The following is an 18559-nucleotide window of genomic DNA, read 5'->3' as shown; positions in this document are numbered from 1 at the left end:
AAATGGGCTAAGTGGAGGAGAAGTACAGCATATCATTTGGGGTGAAGGGAATGGTATAGACATTTTTTTTCCTACACAGAAACTTCTGGAAGAATATACAATTAAACGAACAACTGTTAATTCTAAGAAATGGAGTAAAATAACTCAGACTTGCAATGCAGAAAAAAATTTAAAGTTTACTCAAAGTTTAAGAAATCAGGGTTGGTCCGGTGGCGGAGCAGTTAAGTGCGCATGTTCCGCTTTGGCAGCCCAGGGTTCGTCGGTTTGGATCCTGGGTGCGGACATGGCACTGCCTCTCACGCTATGCTGTGACAGGCGTCCCACGTATAAAGCAGAGGAAGATGGGCACGGATGTTAGTTCAGGGTCAGTCTTCCTCAGAAAAAAGAGGAGGACTGGCAGCAGTTAGCTCAGGGCTAATCTTTCTCAAAGAAAGAAAAAAAAAAAAAGAAAAAGAAATCAAATAAAAGGCTTGTGCCTTTAAAATGAAAAAGAGTAAGCCAAAAGTTCCACACGCAGACTCAGAAAACTTCAATTTCAAAATCCTTTTAGCCACACTCCAAATTCTTCTAGGCTTCATCTCGTATTAGGTCAAAAATTCCAAAAAACTTTTCAGAAGTTATAGAATAGTATGTATACTCTGATTCTATGAGTATAAAAACATATATTCAAAGAAAATGACTAAAAGAGTACACACCAGTTTATACCGGCAACCTTATAAGTGAATAGAAAAGTTCTGCTTCCTACTTCATTGAATTCTATATCATTTGACTTTCAAAAACTAATAAAATGCTGCAAACAAATCTAAGCACTAGAATGAATACAATCAAGATACTTACAGTAAAAACCAACAGCTGTACGCAGCAAAAACAAAGCAAAACCATAAAAAAGTCAGTAATCAAAAGCAAACTAACAGGTCTGTAGCTTTGTCCCCACTTTCTAATAACTTAAACATGCAGTATAAACATGGCTGAGATCAACATTAATATGTTAATCAAACCCAGTTGATGTTATATATGTATTGCAATATACATACGTGACATACACAGCTAACCTAAAATTCAGTGCTGTCATATATAATTTAAGGAGCTGAATTGGGAATTGGTAATGAATATCTTATTCAACATAAAATGGCACTATAAAAAGTCTTTCATAAAGTTGCACATTTTGGGGTTTAAAACTATAACATATAAGTTAAATACCTATCTTATATGTGTTCACTTATATTGCTGGTATGGACACAGGCTGCAGACTGATATTCTCTGAATAGATTTTAAAAGTGCATCTTCAGCTCTTTAAACATGTTTTCAATGAGAGAATTATGCAATCAATCTGAAATCAAGCTGAGCAGCACCTCCTCTCCAGAGATCTGACTTTAAGTGCCACGGGGCTTCCAGTGTCTAAATTTCAATGATTCCAACCTCTTCCCCTTGTTCCCCCAGCAAAATCCCCAGTTTACTTCTCTCTCTCCTCTCCTTAAAACCTACCCCTTACTCCCTCAGCCCCACTTCTGCATATACCTATGGCAAAAGGACAGACATAGAAATCAGTCAATCTATAAATCATGTCCCTAAACACTAGTCACGAAAGGATGCATATTTAGTTTGTGCTTTTGGTAGAGTGAAAATATTTTATTTGTGAGTATAGTGTAAGAAGGATCGCTGTGGAACACATACATACAGACATGGAAATAAATTCCCATGGTGCTTACATGACAAGCAACAGAGAGACAACGAAAATGTGCTAGAGTTTTCTGGAAAAAGAGGGACTGATTCTGCAGCAGAGGGACCTGGGTTTCCCAGATGAGGTAACATTTGAATTCAGCACTGAGGAGTAAGAAAAATTTCATGACATACGCAGGGAGAGGACAACACAGGAGGCAAACAGTATGGACAAAGAAAGAGTTCTGAAGGTACATGCTACACTCAGGAAAGATGGATGAGGTGACAATGGGGAGAATGGCAGAACAAGAGGCTAGAAGAGGTTTATAATTATGCCTTGAAAACTGGACACTGGCAATTATTAAGTTATTGTCTTTAGGCTCCTGACCCACTTGGCCTTGTCATGATGGGGCTGAAACTCTGCAAACCACATTTCTTCTTTGCCAAATGACTCTCTCTTAGGCTCTGCCAAAAGAGGGCACCAGAGGTAAACCGCAAGGTTAGATGAAGAGACTTGCTGCTCTGTTTTTTCGTAAGAGCTTTTTATTTCTGTATCACTCCAGGAAAACTTTCTTCAGCCTGGTAGTGGCATTTCTTTCATGTACCAGATGCTGAATCCAACCTGCAGTTTTCCTACCTCTGTGATACCTCAATGCTTGCTTTTTGACCCTTTAAAAATGGTAGTTAATTTATACCTTGGTGACAATAACTTATACTAACTTCTGATCAAATATCTGGAGTGGTTTCTATCTCATGACTGAATCCTGACTAACACAGAAACCACTAGAAATTTCTAAGCAAAGCAATGACTCACTAAAATCTTTGTTCTAGAAAGAACACTGGTAGTCACATAGAGAGTAAGATGTGTCAAAGACGGATTACTGTGTGTAGTTAATCTCTCTAGTGTTAAGAGGCAATTGAAACAAAAAGAAAGAAACAATGTGCAGAGAGACTTTCGTTAAACTGCATTCTTATCCTATATCCTAGAGTTTTTATTTAAGTTACTATAATAAAACATAAACTTTACCACTACACTTATATTTACTCCTTTCTAATACTGAGATTTACGTAATCAAGTTTCCTCCCTTTTTATGCCAGCTGCTGGGAACTTCAGATTCAAAACTAAAACTGAATTACAACTACGCTGATCTTTGTAGAGTTATTTGTTTCCCTCCCCTGCTTGGACCCAATTATATATTTCAGTTCTTAATTGTATGTGTTTTTTATTGAAAGTCATCTTAAATCCTCTCAAGTGATGGATATATAAACAATTCTTCAAAGTCTAAGCTGTTCTTCCTTGTAATGAAATTTTAGATTACACAGCTAAATGACAATTTCTGGCTCTGCAGATGTAGAAAAATTAACTTGATGTCCCAAATTGAAAGTATTAACACCAATGAAAAAGACACTATAGTACTTTAGTTCATAATATATGACAAAAAAAACTTTAGCTTCAGGCGTTGAGGGGGAAATCAATGTTTCTAGAGAATTACTAACACATTTCTGTACATCACAGAGGAAGATAAATGAGGCCACTTAGATTAAAAAAAAGTATTTCTGCTTTCATTCCACTGCTCGGATTAGGGTTACCAAGAGATACGTAAATATGATCTCTTTTCTGTGTACTTTTATTTCATATTGGAGGAAGAATCACTCCAGCTTAGACAAAAAGACATAATCTTCTCCTTAGCTTTTGCATGAAGTCATAAGCTGGAGGTGAGATAAGAGGGCTGCAAGCAAATTTAGTATTTGTTGCACAGGGCTCAACCACCTATTTGTCCACATGGTACCAATATGGCTACATAAAAATCACAAACAAAAATTACCTGAAGGATTGGAAAAATCCAACATGCTGGTGGTAGGCTGCAGGAGATCAGGGCTGCTGGATGACAGTGTTCCAGGAATAGGCATTATAGCCAAACTGTGCCTACAGTGTCTCGTTCCCACAATGCTGTCGTCTTGCGACTGGCTCAGGCCTCCATCACTTCAAAAAAAGCCATATATCACTTTGAAGTATTTGAGGGTTCTAAATAGTAAACATTTCTGTTCTCTGTACTAAGGCATAATAGAACCAATTCAAAGTGGTGATTTTAAAAATTAGATTGAAATATTACAGCAATTTAAAAATTAAGGACAACTAATAATGAAAATGGTAATAAAATATATTTTTAACAATTACACTCAAAATTTAACTTATACATCTAAGTAATTCTACTACATCATAGAGAAATAGTCATATTTAGTTACTGCTGGTTTTGGTAGAGAAAGTGAACCTGAGTGTTTAGGGAGCCCTTGAGATCCTCCACTTTCAGTGCACACTAATATATGTATCCAACAATGCATAGCTACACCACAGCAAGCTTCTCTCTCTCAACAGAAAAGCCTGGTGACCTTCTAGGCAAAGGAGGGAGCTGGGTCTAAATCCAAACCAAAAATATGGCAGGGTGTAGAAAACAATGGAGCCAAGCTTGAGTGACAAAATAAGAGAGGCCTTTAAATTTAAGAACAACCTGAGAACTGCCCAAACCAGCAAGAACAGGGAAGAGATAACAGGAACATGGCATAGAGAATAGCAACAAACAACAATGGGAATATGTGACAAATAAAAAAGAGAAGGAAAAAGAGGACCAGAAATGAAAATAGAAGAAAAAGAATTTTATAGTCTCTAAAGTTGATTCTAAAGGCACATTATTTCTTCTGTCATCTCTCAAGCCTAATTATTTGGCTGTTCCCTAGATGAAAACATCAAAACCAGAGCAGAAAGCAAGTCGTCTATAGTTAATTCCCTTTAAAGGTTTCAAAAACGAGTGTCAATTAAATGGCCATATTTAAGCAAACAGTACATCCTTCCTTTAAATATTTTAGTGGTGTTACACAGGCAACTCTAAATCCATCTAAGAGTAAAGACAAAAACAAAGAAACAGAAACTCTCTCACTTAAGTTTTAGATACCGCCCCCCCCAAGTCCTATAAAACATAGAATAAGTGAAACGCTCCTACACAAACACAGGATAGCAATGAAAAAGAGATTTCCATCAGCATCAACAACCAAAACACCACTTACTTCTAAGGGTTGTGCTTATTTAAAACTAATGCTTTACGTTAATATTAATTCTCATCTATTTTTTATTCAATGCTGCATTCTACCCAGTACTAGCTACACAAACAGAGGTATCACAGAATACTTACCTATTATCATAAAATAGATTGAGGTTTATCTTAAAAATGAGTGATATGGGATACATCTAGACTATGTTAGGAGTAAAAAATAGGATTTAGGCAGATTAGGAAACTACGCAAGATGGTGTGCAGAGGACAGTTAAATAAACAGCTAAAGAACCGTTAACAGCCAGACAAGGAAGACAGAGCTAGGATGAGAAAGAGCAGATGAGTCAGGAAGAGCATGAAGACATGGAAGAGAGCAAAGATAAGTATTTCAAGAGCAAGCTATGCCAGACAGACCTGGGTTATTAGCTGTGCAACCTCAGGGAAATTTCTTTCTGTTTTTGGACATTGGTTTCCTCATCTAAAAATGTGAATAATACTATCTATCCCTCAAGACTACTGTGAGGATTAAATTAGGTCATGTGGGTAACATTTTGGCACATTGGAAAATAGTGAAATACTCTTACCAAAACTAAAATAGACAGGACAAACCTAGGAAGAATAAACAATTCATATTGAGAAACAGTGCGGGGTACGTTGGGTACAACAGGCAAAGGCACTATAGAAACAGGAAATGTTTTCCTGGGGAGAGAAGGCAATCTAATCTGAGAGATAAAGATAAAGGAAGGAAATATCTTAATTTGATAAGTAATTTGTATTTATCCTAAATTGGCTCTTTATAATTATGTGTATATTCCTAAAGATTAGAGCTAAATGCTGTAAGGTTAGGTAAGAGAAAAAAAGGAGGGCTTTCACAGATATTTTATTCATAGTTTTTTAAGTAATCTGGCAACAATTTAAATTATGTAGAAAAAATATATATTTTAATACAACAGTGTTTCTTTAATTGATTTTTGAAAACAAATCTGACAATTTTTAGAGACAAAGGATCAGATAACTGAATTCAACAAAGCAAATTGTTAAGGAGATTAGCTGGTACTACTAATAATCAATGTAGGAGCAAATTTAACAATGTTAAGAAGTTAATTTTCTTTTAAAGAGAAGTGGCTGCATCAGTTGCAGTAAGTTGGAATTTACTACAGTGAGAGAAGGGCATGAAATACTAAAAGTCTTTCTCTCTCTTACTGCCGTTATTTAACATTACTTTTGCTTTTTAATAAGCAACAGATATGACACTGTTCAGTTATAATAATGTAAAGCTGGTTACAAATTTATGGTAAGCTGTGAGCACGTATAAATGAAACTATATTAATGTTATGGACAACTCATGCTATGACACGAATGAAATAGAATCTAATTGGAAAAATATCCATGCTTGTTTGGAAGCTGAATTGATAAAGCCCATTTGCAAATAGCCATGTCATTTCTTACCAAAACAGTCTCCTGAGAAGGTGATGCAGTAACAAAAACAAGATAGTTTTGAAAAATTCCTCAGTAATTCCCCGACACTAAACTGACTTCATAATATGAAACTAAAAAGGCTGCATAAATATCATCAATATGCAAATAAAAAAAATCCCAATATTAAAAGCAAACAAAGAAAGTATGCTGACAAGAAATGGGGAGAAAAATAACTTCTGATAAGCAAACACGGTAGTCTACTTCTGGGGCTGTTAACAATGAATAATACAAAGATGTTACTTAGCCAATTTGTGATTAAAGAAAACAAAACAAAAGCGGAGTGATTAAAAAACAGGAGATCACGTTTCCTGAATTGTGAAATATTCTCACGTCAATAAAAACCACACTATGTCTTAATTTACAGATGTTATTCAATATCAATAAATTTTTTTAATTCTAACTTTCAGCAGCATTCTTTCATTTGAAAATTTGTCATGGTTAGGGATTTAGGGAATTATCTATTCCTGCCTCGACTATTTGTTCCTTCCTTATGTTCGTTTTCTTTGCTCCTCTCCCAGATGTAGACATCCTTTCTTAAAGTACTTCTGTGACAATGCATCCTCTCCTCTCAGAGAAGGGAGTGCTGCAAAGATAGAGAGCAAGTGCCCCTTCCAAAGAACCCTGGCACATAGGAGATGTCCAGAAATTGTGGAATCAAATTCTTTTTCAATCAAAGTAGGAAATTTTAAAAATATAGAAAACAAGCAAGCAAGGAAGAACGGGAAAAAATTACCTATAAAACCACACTCTAGAGAAAACCACAATCAACATTTTTCCTTCTAGTCATTTTTAAGGTATAGAGCACAATTTATTTAACCAACCCCTAAAGTTGGACATTTAGGGTATTTCCAATTTTGTTTTTTCATAGATAATATTTCTAAGAACATCTGTATATAAATCTTCATCGAATTATTAGAAATGGAATTACTGAATCAAAGGTATGAACATTTTTTTAAGCCCTTAATAAAAAAACTGCCCAACTGCCTTATAGAAAGCTTGCATCATTTTATATTCCAACAGTAGTCTGAACTTATTATCTATCCTACGTTATTAATTGTGGTCCTAATAATTATCTCTGTCAACCTTTGATGAAACAAACAGTATCCTGTTTTAAATTGTGTATCTTTGATTTATTAACAGAACATCTGATTCACGTTCTCTGCCTATTTTTCTACTAAGTTTTAGCAATTTTGTGTGTGTGTAGCAAAATGGGTTGTCTGAATTTATCTGTAATAATTAAGTGCCAAGAAATGCGACATATGTTCTCAAAAATGCAAAGTGACTAGTCTGAAAGGTAAAAAGACAAATGGGTTCTCTCTGCAAAATATGCTCCAGTAGAAAACACTTATGATTTCTACTAAAATAATCTGTTTTTTGGCTTTTCCCCCCCCGGAGGAAGACTAGCCCTAAGCTAACATCTGTGCCCATCTTCCTCTACTCTATATGTGGGATGCCTGCCACAGTGTTACCTGACAAGAAGTGCATAGGTCCACACCCGGGATCTGAAGTGAAGAACCTCGGGCCACCAAAGCGGAACATGCGAACTTAACCGCTGTGCCACTAGGCTGGCCCCTTTTTGGCATTTTTAAGGCTGAAATTATTGGCATTTTACTTCACTGAAACATGTTAGAAGAGATAGTCAGTTTAATATTAATTCCTGAAGGGCAGCATTTTACTCACGTTTGTATTTATAGCCCATAGCATCCTGTTGGCACAAAGCAAAAGACTCAACAAATACTTGCAGACTGAAGTGGAAAAAACCCAAAATCCCTTCTGAGTTTAAGTAAAACTATTTCTACTATATCTTTCATTTCTTGGGGTACCAATATAAAGAAAGAATGCTGGCGAATACTCAAATGATTGTTCCTGGTCACCTCAATTTCCATGCCTCTTGCTATAACCAAAGAGAGAATACAGGTGGAGCAACCAATTCTCACTCCCTGAAGGAGATACTGTGGAAAGGCGACAGTGATTTAGCTACCTGAAACTTGAATATGACCAGTGGGAATGTGACACTAACAAGCTAGTCAGTTACAATCACAATGTTCTCTGGTTTTAGACGACACATGTCACAACTGTGCTACTGTTCAAAATGAGAACCAGTTAAAAGAGATATATGTATTCCAGACCTAACCCACCAGGGTTTCTGGAAATGGAACTCAGGCTATTAGCTCCTGAGGAACTCCCCTTGTGAATTCTTTACTGCCTTCTGACCCTCCATTCTTTTCCCCTTTGCTCAGTGCATTCATGCAGACTTCTGGCCATCCAAAATTGTCCCCAGTCTCTTCAGTTTGGGCTGGCTCCCCTTACATTCTCCTTACTCAATTCTCATTTGTGAGAATAAAACTTGTCTTATAGTGTTTGCTGTGCTGCTGTCATACTACAGTATGCTCAATATTAAAAGAATTTTGCTATCTTAAAATTATGATTTATACAAACCACTCACCTCAAGGATAGCAGTCACTCAGAAAGGAATGAGTAATAAACTTTCTAGAAATGAGCGACATTAAGGACAGAGCTCAGGATGTTTCAGTCCTCTGTGAGGCCCAAATTAAATGAAGAGTAAATGCGTTTCCCTGACTGGAAACAACTCAAGAAGAGCATTTTCTGATCAGGAAATCTTTGAGATCTTTAACTAGGTAACAGATGAGAGCAAACATTTACCTAGTTCCAAGTTGCCTCCTAATTGGTCTCCTTGCTATTACTGCTACGTTGTGCGGCACCTTCAACTCCAGACCACTACCACAGCTAAGAGAGATCGTCCTAAAATAGCAAATCTTATCACATCATATGCCTTCTGTGGCTCCCTATTATGACATGATGAAATCACTATCCGTAGCATAACATTCAAAGTCCTTCACAACCTAGCACTTACCTATCCTCTCTTGCTTCATATCGAGGTGTGCACTCACAAACAGTCTACTCAAACCTACCAAGCCTTTTCTGACTTTGTACAGGTCAAAACACTTATCATCCTGTAATGCACCCATTTCCCTGCCTTCTCTTTTAGGAGATCAACTCTTAGAGGACAAAAAACTTGCTTTACTTATCTTTCTGTATTTCTATCTCTGGATATTGTGCCTACCGTATAACAAATGTGTGGAGAATAAAGGGTTCCTAATACGAATTCCTTAGAGGTAGGGACTACCATGTTCCAGCTCTGTAACTGTCACCTGGCACAGTGCCAGGAACTACCAGGAACCAATTAAGTATTTTTGTGAATATATTTTGTTTGAATATGCTTTCTTTCACTGGTCAATTCATTGCCCTAACTTACTCAACAAATACTGAGTGCCTACTGTGCACTAAGTATAAGTACTGCATTTGATTAGAACTTTTGTGATTGCTTTAGGAAGTAGATGATGTATAACATACACAGATATAATATATACTAGAGTCATTCTCAACCATGACACTGCAGTAGCTTGATTTCATCAGTATCTTGCAGATCTTAAATTACATTTAAAATGTTAAAGTTTTATGCAGTTTTTGCGACATCTCACTTTGGAAACTGAAACAGATTTGATTAAAAAGGTCAGCTTTAGGATTTTAGGAGGGAATAAATAGTGCAATAAAAGAAAGATGATTTAAAAGACCAAAAACTAGTATCACTGAATATGTCCCAAGATTTAAGGTGTTCAAATTTGTAGATAAAGGTACTGAAATGGGATAAAAAATATACAAAAAAAGATTTCATAAAACAGTCAGTCTTTTCTAATATTCAAAACAAGGCTAATGGAAGAATATGGAAGAATATATAATCTAGCAGTGGTAACTTCATAGAAGTGATGGGGAAACATTCAAAATTTATTCTTTCTTATTTATAGATTGCTTGTAGATTTTATGATACATTAGTTGTATAAAAAACAAAACTAACCCAAACTTCCCTTCCCCGAAATAAAAACTGCACAGTCAATAGGAAAATGCCTACACATGACTGAGATCAGCATTACCTACCTAAACAGTTTTGGAGGCAAGATACTAAATCGTGTTTTATCCAAAATTTTCCTGATTTTGTTTCTTCCACCTGAAACCGTATTTGCTTTTACTTTCTTATTTCCTTTCTCTTGTGATGTCTGTTCAATATCTCCTGGTACATCTTGGATTGAATGGCGATTACTTTTTTTTTCAGCAATTTTGGGAATATGAGGAACACCAGATTTCTCTTGTTCAGTCCTACTAAGTAATTCTTTGAACACTGTGGAAAGAAATAAATAGACTTGTCATTTCTTTCCTTCTCAATAGAAAGTTTTCATATCAACAACAAAGTTTAAGGATAAACAGTTGCTTTGTATTACTTGGCCTTTCACAGTCCCATTCATTAAACATTACGGAATTTATACCCATCCGTTATTTATCAGCTATACCCACTTTCCTCTTCATCTTTTATACCTGACTATACTTCTAATGTTGTCTACTAGTGATAAAACAAAGTCTCTTGGGAAAATGGAAAGGAAGAGGGCAGGATGCACCGTGTTTGAAAAGTCCAGGGGTTCCTATGTAGGTAATAAGCAATACAATTGCTAATCAACTCAGATTTTATAGAAACAGACCTTTAGATTCTATTAGTTATACATTATTCCTTATCATAATATATTTGAGATGAGATATAAGTACTACAGTCAGGCTCAGATTTGTAAAACTTAGCCATTAAAAAACTGGGAAGTGCTTCACTGGGCCTGATTTTACCAGAAATAAACACTACTAAATTTGGTGATATATGACAGTTTCCTCAAAGTCACATGTATGAGACTTATGTCACTCAGTAAAGCAGCTAATAAACATTCGCTATAGTGGTCTGAAGCAAACCACCAATTATTCTTAGATAACTTGCTGTCAACCCTAAGTCTAGTGAGTTACTTCATCCTTAAGGAGGGTTGCAAGCACAGTGAGGGACGTGCTGTCTAGCAATCTCTTTGCCTAGATTCGATTTTTCACCTTGTGAGAGGGGTGATATCTCCCTGGGATAAGGCGAAAGAAAGATCAATCTGTGTAAGACTATATATCGAGAACCTATTAGTGTGTCATTTTTCATTTAGGAAAGTCTGTATCACCTATTTCTCATTCAGTAACGTCATAAAAAGTTTTTTTGGTGGTTGCTTTAAAAAATAAGACAAGCTGCTAGAGGAAAAAAGTACTAAAAAGACAAATGCTAAAGTAGAAGCTAACTTTCCTAAAAACTCATGGTGCCTGGGGGAGTCCGCACATACACAAAAAATAGTGGCCGCATATTCTTGAATATGCAGGTCTTCTGCCACATGAGATACAGAACTACAACTTATCAGCAGGTGTAGCTTTGAGCAGTATTACTCTGTATGTTTAGAGAAGAAAAGCTGTAAATTGTACAAATGTGCCCACTGAAACCCAAAACAAAGATAACTGCAATCTTTTCTGTTGTTTTTGGGATAAATCAACAGTTTCCAACAATATCAAAGGACTTACAAGTAAGATTCAAATGGATAGAGCCTTAAGAATTGATGCATTACAACATAGTTTGATATTCAGTTGTAAAACTGGATCATTTTTAAAGTTTCAACCAGGATGATATCAAATTACCTAAGCACATTGCAAGTTTATTAAAAGCACATTTTCTGGGGCCGGCCCCATGGCTGAGTGGTTAAGTCTGCGTACTCCGCTTTGGCGACCCAGGGTTTCGCCGGTTTGGATCCTGGGCGCAGAAATGGCACCTCATATCAGGCCATGCAGAGGCGGCATCCCACATAGCATAATCAGAGGCACTCACAACTAGAATATACAACTATGTACTGGGGAGCTTTAGGGAGGAGGAGAAGAAAAAAAAAAAGATTGGCAATAGTTGTTAGCTCAGGTGCCAATCTTAAAAAAGACAAGACATACAGCTTAAAAAAAAAAAGCACATTTTCTGTCTTCAAAATAATGGAAATCTTTAGGAGTCACTTTTCAAAGATACTCTCCTTGATTAAAATACAGTAAATTCCTTTCAGTTTCTATTTTTAAAACTTCACTTTATTTTAAGCCACGTGGTAAAGGTAAAAATGCTTTTCTGAGTTAAAACCAAGTTACTGTATTCATCCATTCAGAAAATATTTACTGACCTATGAACACAAGTCAGGTACTACACTACTATATGCTTGTAGATTCCTCCTGCTGTGGAATATATAGTCAAAGATACACGGTGCTGAGAGAACACAATGAGACAAACTAATTAAGATAGCAGGAAAGGGAAAATCTTCCCTAATTAAGTCACTGTGTAAGAAGAGATCATTAAGGTTAGCAGATTTTAACTAGGCCAAGGGAGGGGAAGGGGGAATGATGCTAGGCAGAGGAAATCTCAAGTCCAAAGTCCCTGTGGCAGAAGGAAAGTTCAAGAAAATGAAGATGACTAGAGAACAAGGTAGAAAAGGGGCCTGATAACGGTAAAGTGTCTGATTTCTCTGTTAAGAGCAACAGGCAATCTCTGAATGGGCAGCAGATATCCCTGGCTGTGGTGTGTATGTAGGGGGACTCAACAGTGTACACAGTGGTTTATATCTTCATTGTACTTGTGAATACAATCATAAGCAAAAATTTGTGAAGCTTGATTTATAGAAAAAGAAATTACTGTTAATTAAAAAAATTAAAGACAAAAATTAATGATTGTGAGCAAATGTAATTACAATGCCATTAAACAATATCAGATATGTGAATCAGAAATGAAAGTGGTCAAGAATCAATAAAAGTTTAATAAATTTGGCTAAAGATTAAAAATTTCTCACTCTCCACATATAAGTATGTGTGTATGAGTGTTTACACACATACAAAGAAAAAAACACAAACAAGGAAAGTCAAAAAACAAATAACTTGGGGAAAGTATTTGCAACCCTTAAGATAAAAGGTACTGTATTTATAAGAAACTCAAACAAATCAATAAAAGATAACTCAATATAAAAATGGACAATGAGAAAACTGTTTAAAAAAAAGAAATGTTAACATAAAAAAGGTGCTCGACCTCCCTCATTATTAAAGAATATATATCAATAACCAAAAGTTGATTATACCCACTGCAGAGGCATTCTTATACACTGATGAATGAAGTCTATGTAGATCGGGGTAAACTTTTAGAAAGTAAAACTGTGCAGTAATTGTCAAAAGTATTCCACTTTAAGAAATTTATCTTACAGGTATATCTACACAAGCATAAAAGATAAGTACAAAGGGTTTTTATTACACCATTGTTAACAGCAAAAACTGTCAACAAACTAAAACATCCTTTAAAATGCTATCAGCTCAATGGAATTCTATGTGGAAACAATTATACAAGAAGTAAATATTGGTTTGAACTGATGTAGAAAGGTACAGAATACTGTACACACTATGGCTCCATCATGTGGGTAGTATTTTAATTTTCAAAACATATGTATTACTTTTATTAAAAAATTAAAATGCTAACAATAACTTATGAGTGGTGGGATTTTTAAAGACTTTTTAAAAAGTTGTGAAAGCCAAGAGGAATAGATGGAATAAAATTCCAGAGCAGGAAGAGGGTAAACTGAGATTGCCAGCTGTCGTCTTCTCTGGGGACATTTGCCAAGTTTAAACATGAGATGCAGATCAAGTAGAGGGACTCTACTAGAGAGAGAATATTTGACGGCCTTGAGTACTGGCATGAAAACTGGAATACAGAGAAGCCCAAAAGCAGGGTCACTTTTCTCCATGGGATATCTTGAATAGCAGGACAATTCAGGAGGCTGGGGATTGGCTGGAAATTTCTTACAGTCTCATGGTACTTAAGGGACAAAGTCACACAACAGGGAGGGACTTGCAACAAACACATGACTGACTTACCTGCTTGGGGTGGGAGGCTAAAGACCTAAGCTCAAAATCTTTGAAGATTTTTTGAACTCAGATTAAAAAAGGAGACAGAAAGCTACCAGACTGAATCAAAAACCACGCCTGAGGTAGAGATTGGGGGTAGGGGTAGGAGGACAAGGGTGAAAAAGCAGAGTGAAATTTCCCACAATCTCTCTCGGTGTTCAGAGACAAAGTTCCATTAGACAAGGGGCCTGCATCAAGCACACGACAAGTCTTACTCTCAACTTGAAACCACTGGACAAAGTCTACGTAATTCTGCAACCCAGCATGACCTGGCTCAATTCCCTTTACCCTACCTGCTTAAACAGAGGAAATGGCAAATCCTCCCTGTGAGAAAATATTAATTTCATTATCCTCTAAGGTTCCTTTATATATAAACTACAGCATACAATAACAAATTATAAGACACACAAAGTAAGAAAATATGACTGATAACCAGAGGGAGAAAACAGGACAGAAGATAATCCAAATGTTGGAGTTAAGACACAAGGATTTTATAAGTATTATAAATGTATCTTTTTTTTCTTTTTTGAGGAAGATTAGCCCTGAGCTAACTGCAGTCAATCCTCCTGTTTTTGCTGAGAAAGACTGGCTCTGAGCTAAAATCCATACCCATTTTCCTTTACTTTTTTATATATGGGACGCCTACCACAGCATGGCTTTTGCCAAGCGGTGCCATGTCTGCACCCAGGATCTGAACCAGCGAACCCCGGGCCGCCAAGAAGTGGAATGTGCAAACTTAACTGATGCGCCAGCGAGCCGGCCCCTAATAACATATCTTAAAAATAGAGGAAAGATAAAATGGATGAAAAAATAGTGAAGTGCAAGAGAGGTAGAGTTTATAAAAGAGATTCATATGGATATTCTGGAAGAGAAAATTTAATATCTAAAATTAAACCTATTGTGTGTGTTTAACAGCAGAATGGATACAGCAGAAAACAGGGTAACTAGACTTAAACACAGGTCATTAGAAAAGACCCAAACTGAAGCAGAAAGAGGGAAAAAAATGGAAAGAATAGATTGTAAGAGGTACATGGAAAATAAATCTTCTAACATACAAGTAACTGATCTTCCACATGGAAAGAATACAGGGAGAGGGGCAAAGGCAGTATTTGAACTGATAATGCCCATAAAATTTCTAAAATTGATGAGAGTTATCAATGCACAAATTCAAAAGATCACCAAATCCCAAATGAAGTAAATACAAAGAAAATTGTAACAAGGGATCCTTTTTACACTGAAAATTGCTGAGTCCTGTTTATATCCTATGGACAATGTTGATATTTTTGCTTAGCCTTCTGTGGGGTGTGGTTCCAAGGTTCAGTTTTCAAAGCTTTTGCAATGCTAAATAGATTTGCCCACTTTGTGCCACCTAGTGGTTAGTCTGGGACCTGAGCAGAGGTCTACCTGTGACATCAGTTCTCAGTCTATGGTATGCTAACTAGGATCAGATCCATGCATGTGCAAAACAGGGGTGAGACCAGGATTTCATAAATAACTTTATGGAGTTGTCTCTTTCATCTCAGTCATCAATCTGATACTTTCCAGTTCCTCAGGCTTCATTTTTCAGTCCTATAGAAAGAAAATGTATAGGACTTTGTAATTGTAAGGCACTGCAGTGCCTTAGGGGCGAAGTAACAGGAGGATGGGGCAAAGCAATGAAGTTGCCCTTGCCTTCTTGGGGGCATAGGTCCACTGCAGGGGGAGGAAGGTCCCTCTCCCTCAGAATTCTGGCGTGTGCAGCCTTCTATTACAGGCCATTGTCAATGCCACTGGATTGCTTGGAGGCTGGGGCCTGAGAGAAAGAGAGCAGGAAAAAACCTGGGAATTCCTTAACTCTGTCTGAGCTTTAGGAGTTCCCTTTCCCATTTCGCAAGCCAGGCTTCTCCCAGATCTTTCTTGATCTACACCACAATACTCACATCCAGGTTTCACATTGCCTTGAGTCCAGCCCAGGGGATATTGGAGTGAAAAACATGGCAAACTCACTGATGGTGGTGGTACTTTGAATTTTCTGAGTTCTCAAAGCGGTAGGTCATGATTCTGTGCAGGTTTTATTATTGAGTTGAATGGGAGATGAGGGGTGGCATGTGTTTACTCCATCTTACCCAGAACTGGAATCCTTAATTTGGTTTTTATGATCATAGACATAAGACAGTTACCTTACAGTCTACGTTTGATATTCTGGAGCTCCTACGGTTGGAGCTCCAGGATAGGTTTCTGTTGGTTCTGGTTTATACTGACTGTTAAAAGAGTCTCACAATCTTTGATTGTTTGCTTGACTCTGTATTTGAAAAATTATTTTTACAAATAATAGGTTGCTGCTAGCATCCTCTAAAGAGGATTCTCATTTTCTTTTGCCAGGCATCTGAGGGCCAAGGCTGGGGCCAAAACTTGAGATTCTCTGAGTTGCCTATAGTACAGTCCACATCCACTTCAGAGGTGGGCATTCAAGGTCCCAATCTGAACAAAAGTTGTTATGCTAGAGTGTTCTGGCCTTTGGTGGGGTCTAAACTATAAACATGTGAGTTTATCCAGCAGCTCCTTCTCTCAGATACATTCTATGAATGAGAAAACGGCCCTGGAAAAAAAGAGACATCGTTTTGGGGTACAGTCTCAGGAAGGAGGAAGGGATTTGACACACCCAGAGTTTGTGCTCCTGGCAACTGCAGGCTTCCAACTCTTTCACTTTTTCCTGGGAGTCTGTTACCAAGAGGCTCAATCTCTCAGTTGTCTTCTTGTTCTGGTAAATGCTCGAGGACAGATACAGCTCTAGTCCATCTTTTTAAGATCTAACTTCCTCTCTGTTCTATGTCAGGTGGTAGTTTACTATCTTTTTGGATTTTTATGATTGTTTGTAACTACTTTTTATATTTAGTCTAGCTCTTTTAGTTGTTCTCAGTCAATACTGGAAAGAGAAGGTTGACATGAGTTTTTAAAATTTATTTTGCTCAGATTATAGGTGGCCTTTTGAATTACAAGAGTAACATCCTTCTTTCACTCTGGGATAATCTGCTGTTTCCTAAATACTTTGTTCTTCACATTTTCTTTTAGATCTCCTGGACTAGTGCTCAATTCCGTTTTTTTTTTTGTTTTTAGGAAGATTAGTCCTCAGCTAACATCCACTACCAATTCTCCTCTTTTTGTTGAGGAAGACTGGCCATGAGCTAACATCTGTGCCCAGCTTCCTCTACTTTATATGCGGAATGTCTGCCACAGCTTGGCTTGATAAGCAGTGTAGGTCCACACCTGGGTTCTGAACTGGCAAACCCCAGGCCGCTGAAGCAAAGCACGCAAACTTAACTGCTATGCTACCAGGCTGGCCCCTATTTTGTTTTTTTTTGTTTTATAGTCTGGGAGATTGCCTCAACCTTATTATTTATTCCTTCTATTAAATGTTTTTTCTTTGCTACTATATTTTAAGTCACTCTGCATGTTATTTCTTTCTCAATGACTTGTTTCTCTTTTCTTAACATCCTGTTCTTAAGGGATGAATTTTTAAATCTCTTTGAGCAGAGTTCTAGAAATGTTTTCTTTTTCTTCCTTAAATTAACTATTTTCTCTAGAATCTGTAAGCTCACTTACTAGGTTACTTACCATGCCCCTTAAATAGTACTAATTCTCCTATGGCTGGTGATCTCTGGCTGTCAGTTTTAATCAGTTCAAAATGACCAAGTATGGTTTGCTTTGGTATCATCTACACGAATTCATTTTCTGGTCACAGCTTTCCTTTTTGTAGGTGTTCTGACTTTGAGTTCCATGAAGGAAGACCTAACTGCTCAATTTTGTTTCATGGTAGTGCCAGAGTTACAAGGACTTTATCCCAGGTACCTCATCCAAACTAAAATGTTCCATTTCTACAAATGTTTTACTAACATCTCTTTGAGATACTCTTTGGTGTTTTGCTTGAGGTTGGCTGACTACACTCTGCCTGGGGTAAAAAAGAAAGTATTGAGGGTATGGGTCCCCTTTTGCAGCACCACGTAACTTCCATCCTCTGCCACATCTAATCCAGGGTTCTGCTGGGCAATTGTTTCTAATCACTCAAAGAATTATGAGATTGTGGCTTCTCTGACTTTTGTATCTTTCAGATCTAGTTTTTCTGTCTCCAAGGCTCCATTCATGTTGTGAACCACTATATTATACTATCTCTATATTTTTATACATAATAATATTTGATAATAGTTAGTAATTATTATGTGCCAGGCACAAAAAGTTTAAGAGTATTTGATCCTTATAAGAATCTTATGAAATAGAACTGGAGAAAGAGAAAGTGAAGCTTGGAGAGACGATGTAAGTTGTTCTAGGTGACAGAGCAAGCTCTGCTTTCATAGTTTTCAAAATCAGACTCCATTTAGTTTAACCCAAAAGTTGACGTTTCTAGATGTGAACCCAAACTCCAAGAAATCCAAAAACTGTGCAGGCTTATTTATTCTATGCTAAACTATTATAATATTAAGAAGTTGTTAACAGACAGTTATATATCAGATTTAATATAATGTAATTCAACAAACGGGACTCAAGTGAAAAGAGGAAAAATACCA

General features: G+C 36.8%; 1 protein-coding gene across 24 annotated transcripts in view; it reads right to left on the bottom strand.

The window, feature by feature from the left end:
* RAPGEF6 (Rap guanine nucleotide exchange factor 6) overlaps positions 1-18559 on the bottom strand; it is a 200200-nt gene that overhangs the window by 44407 nt on the left and 137234 nt on the right. For 15 of the 24 annotated variants that reach the window (XM_070571180.1, XM_070571181.1, XM_070571198.1 and 12 more), the window contains 2 exons: positions 10143-10383; positions 3486-3643 (listed from right to left, as the gene is read on the bottom strand). In XM_070571180.1, the coding sequence (XP_070427281.1) occupies positions 3486-3643; positions 10143-10383 (399 nt within the window). Of the gene's footprint in view, positions 1-837; positions 853-3485; positions 3644-10142; positions 10384-18559 lie in introns of all 24 variants that reach the window. The other 9 variants (XM_070571179.1, XM_070571173.1, XM_070571176.1 and 6 more) reach the window with 1 other exon arrangement.

This window comes from Equus przewalskii, chromosome 13 (assembly GCF_037783145.1).
Source record: "Equus przewalskii isolate Varuska chromosome 13, EquPr2, whole genome shotgun sequence".
Lineage (NCBI taxonomy): Eukaryota > Metazoa > Chordata > Mammalia > Perissodactyla > Equidae > Equus > Equus przewalskii.
Note: the sequence above shows the minus strand (reverse complement) of the source record. Positions and strands in the feature narration are given on the sequence as shown.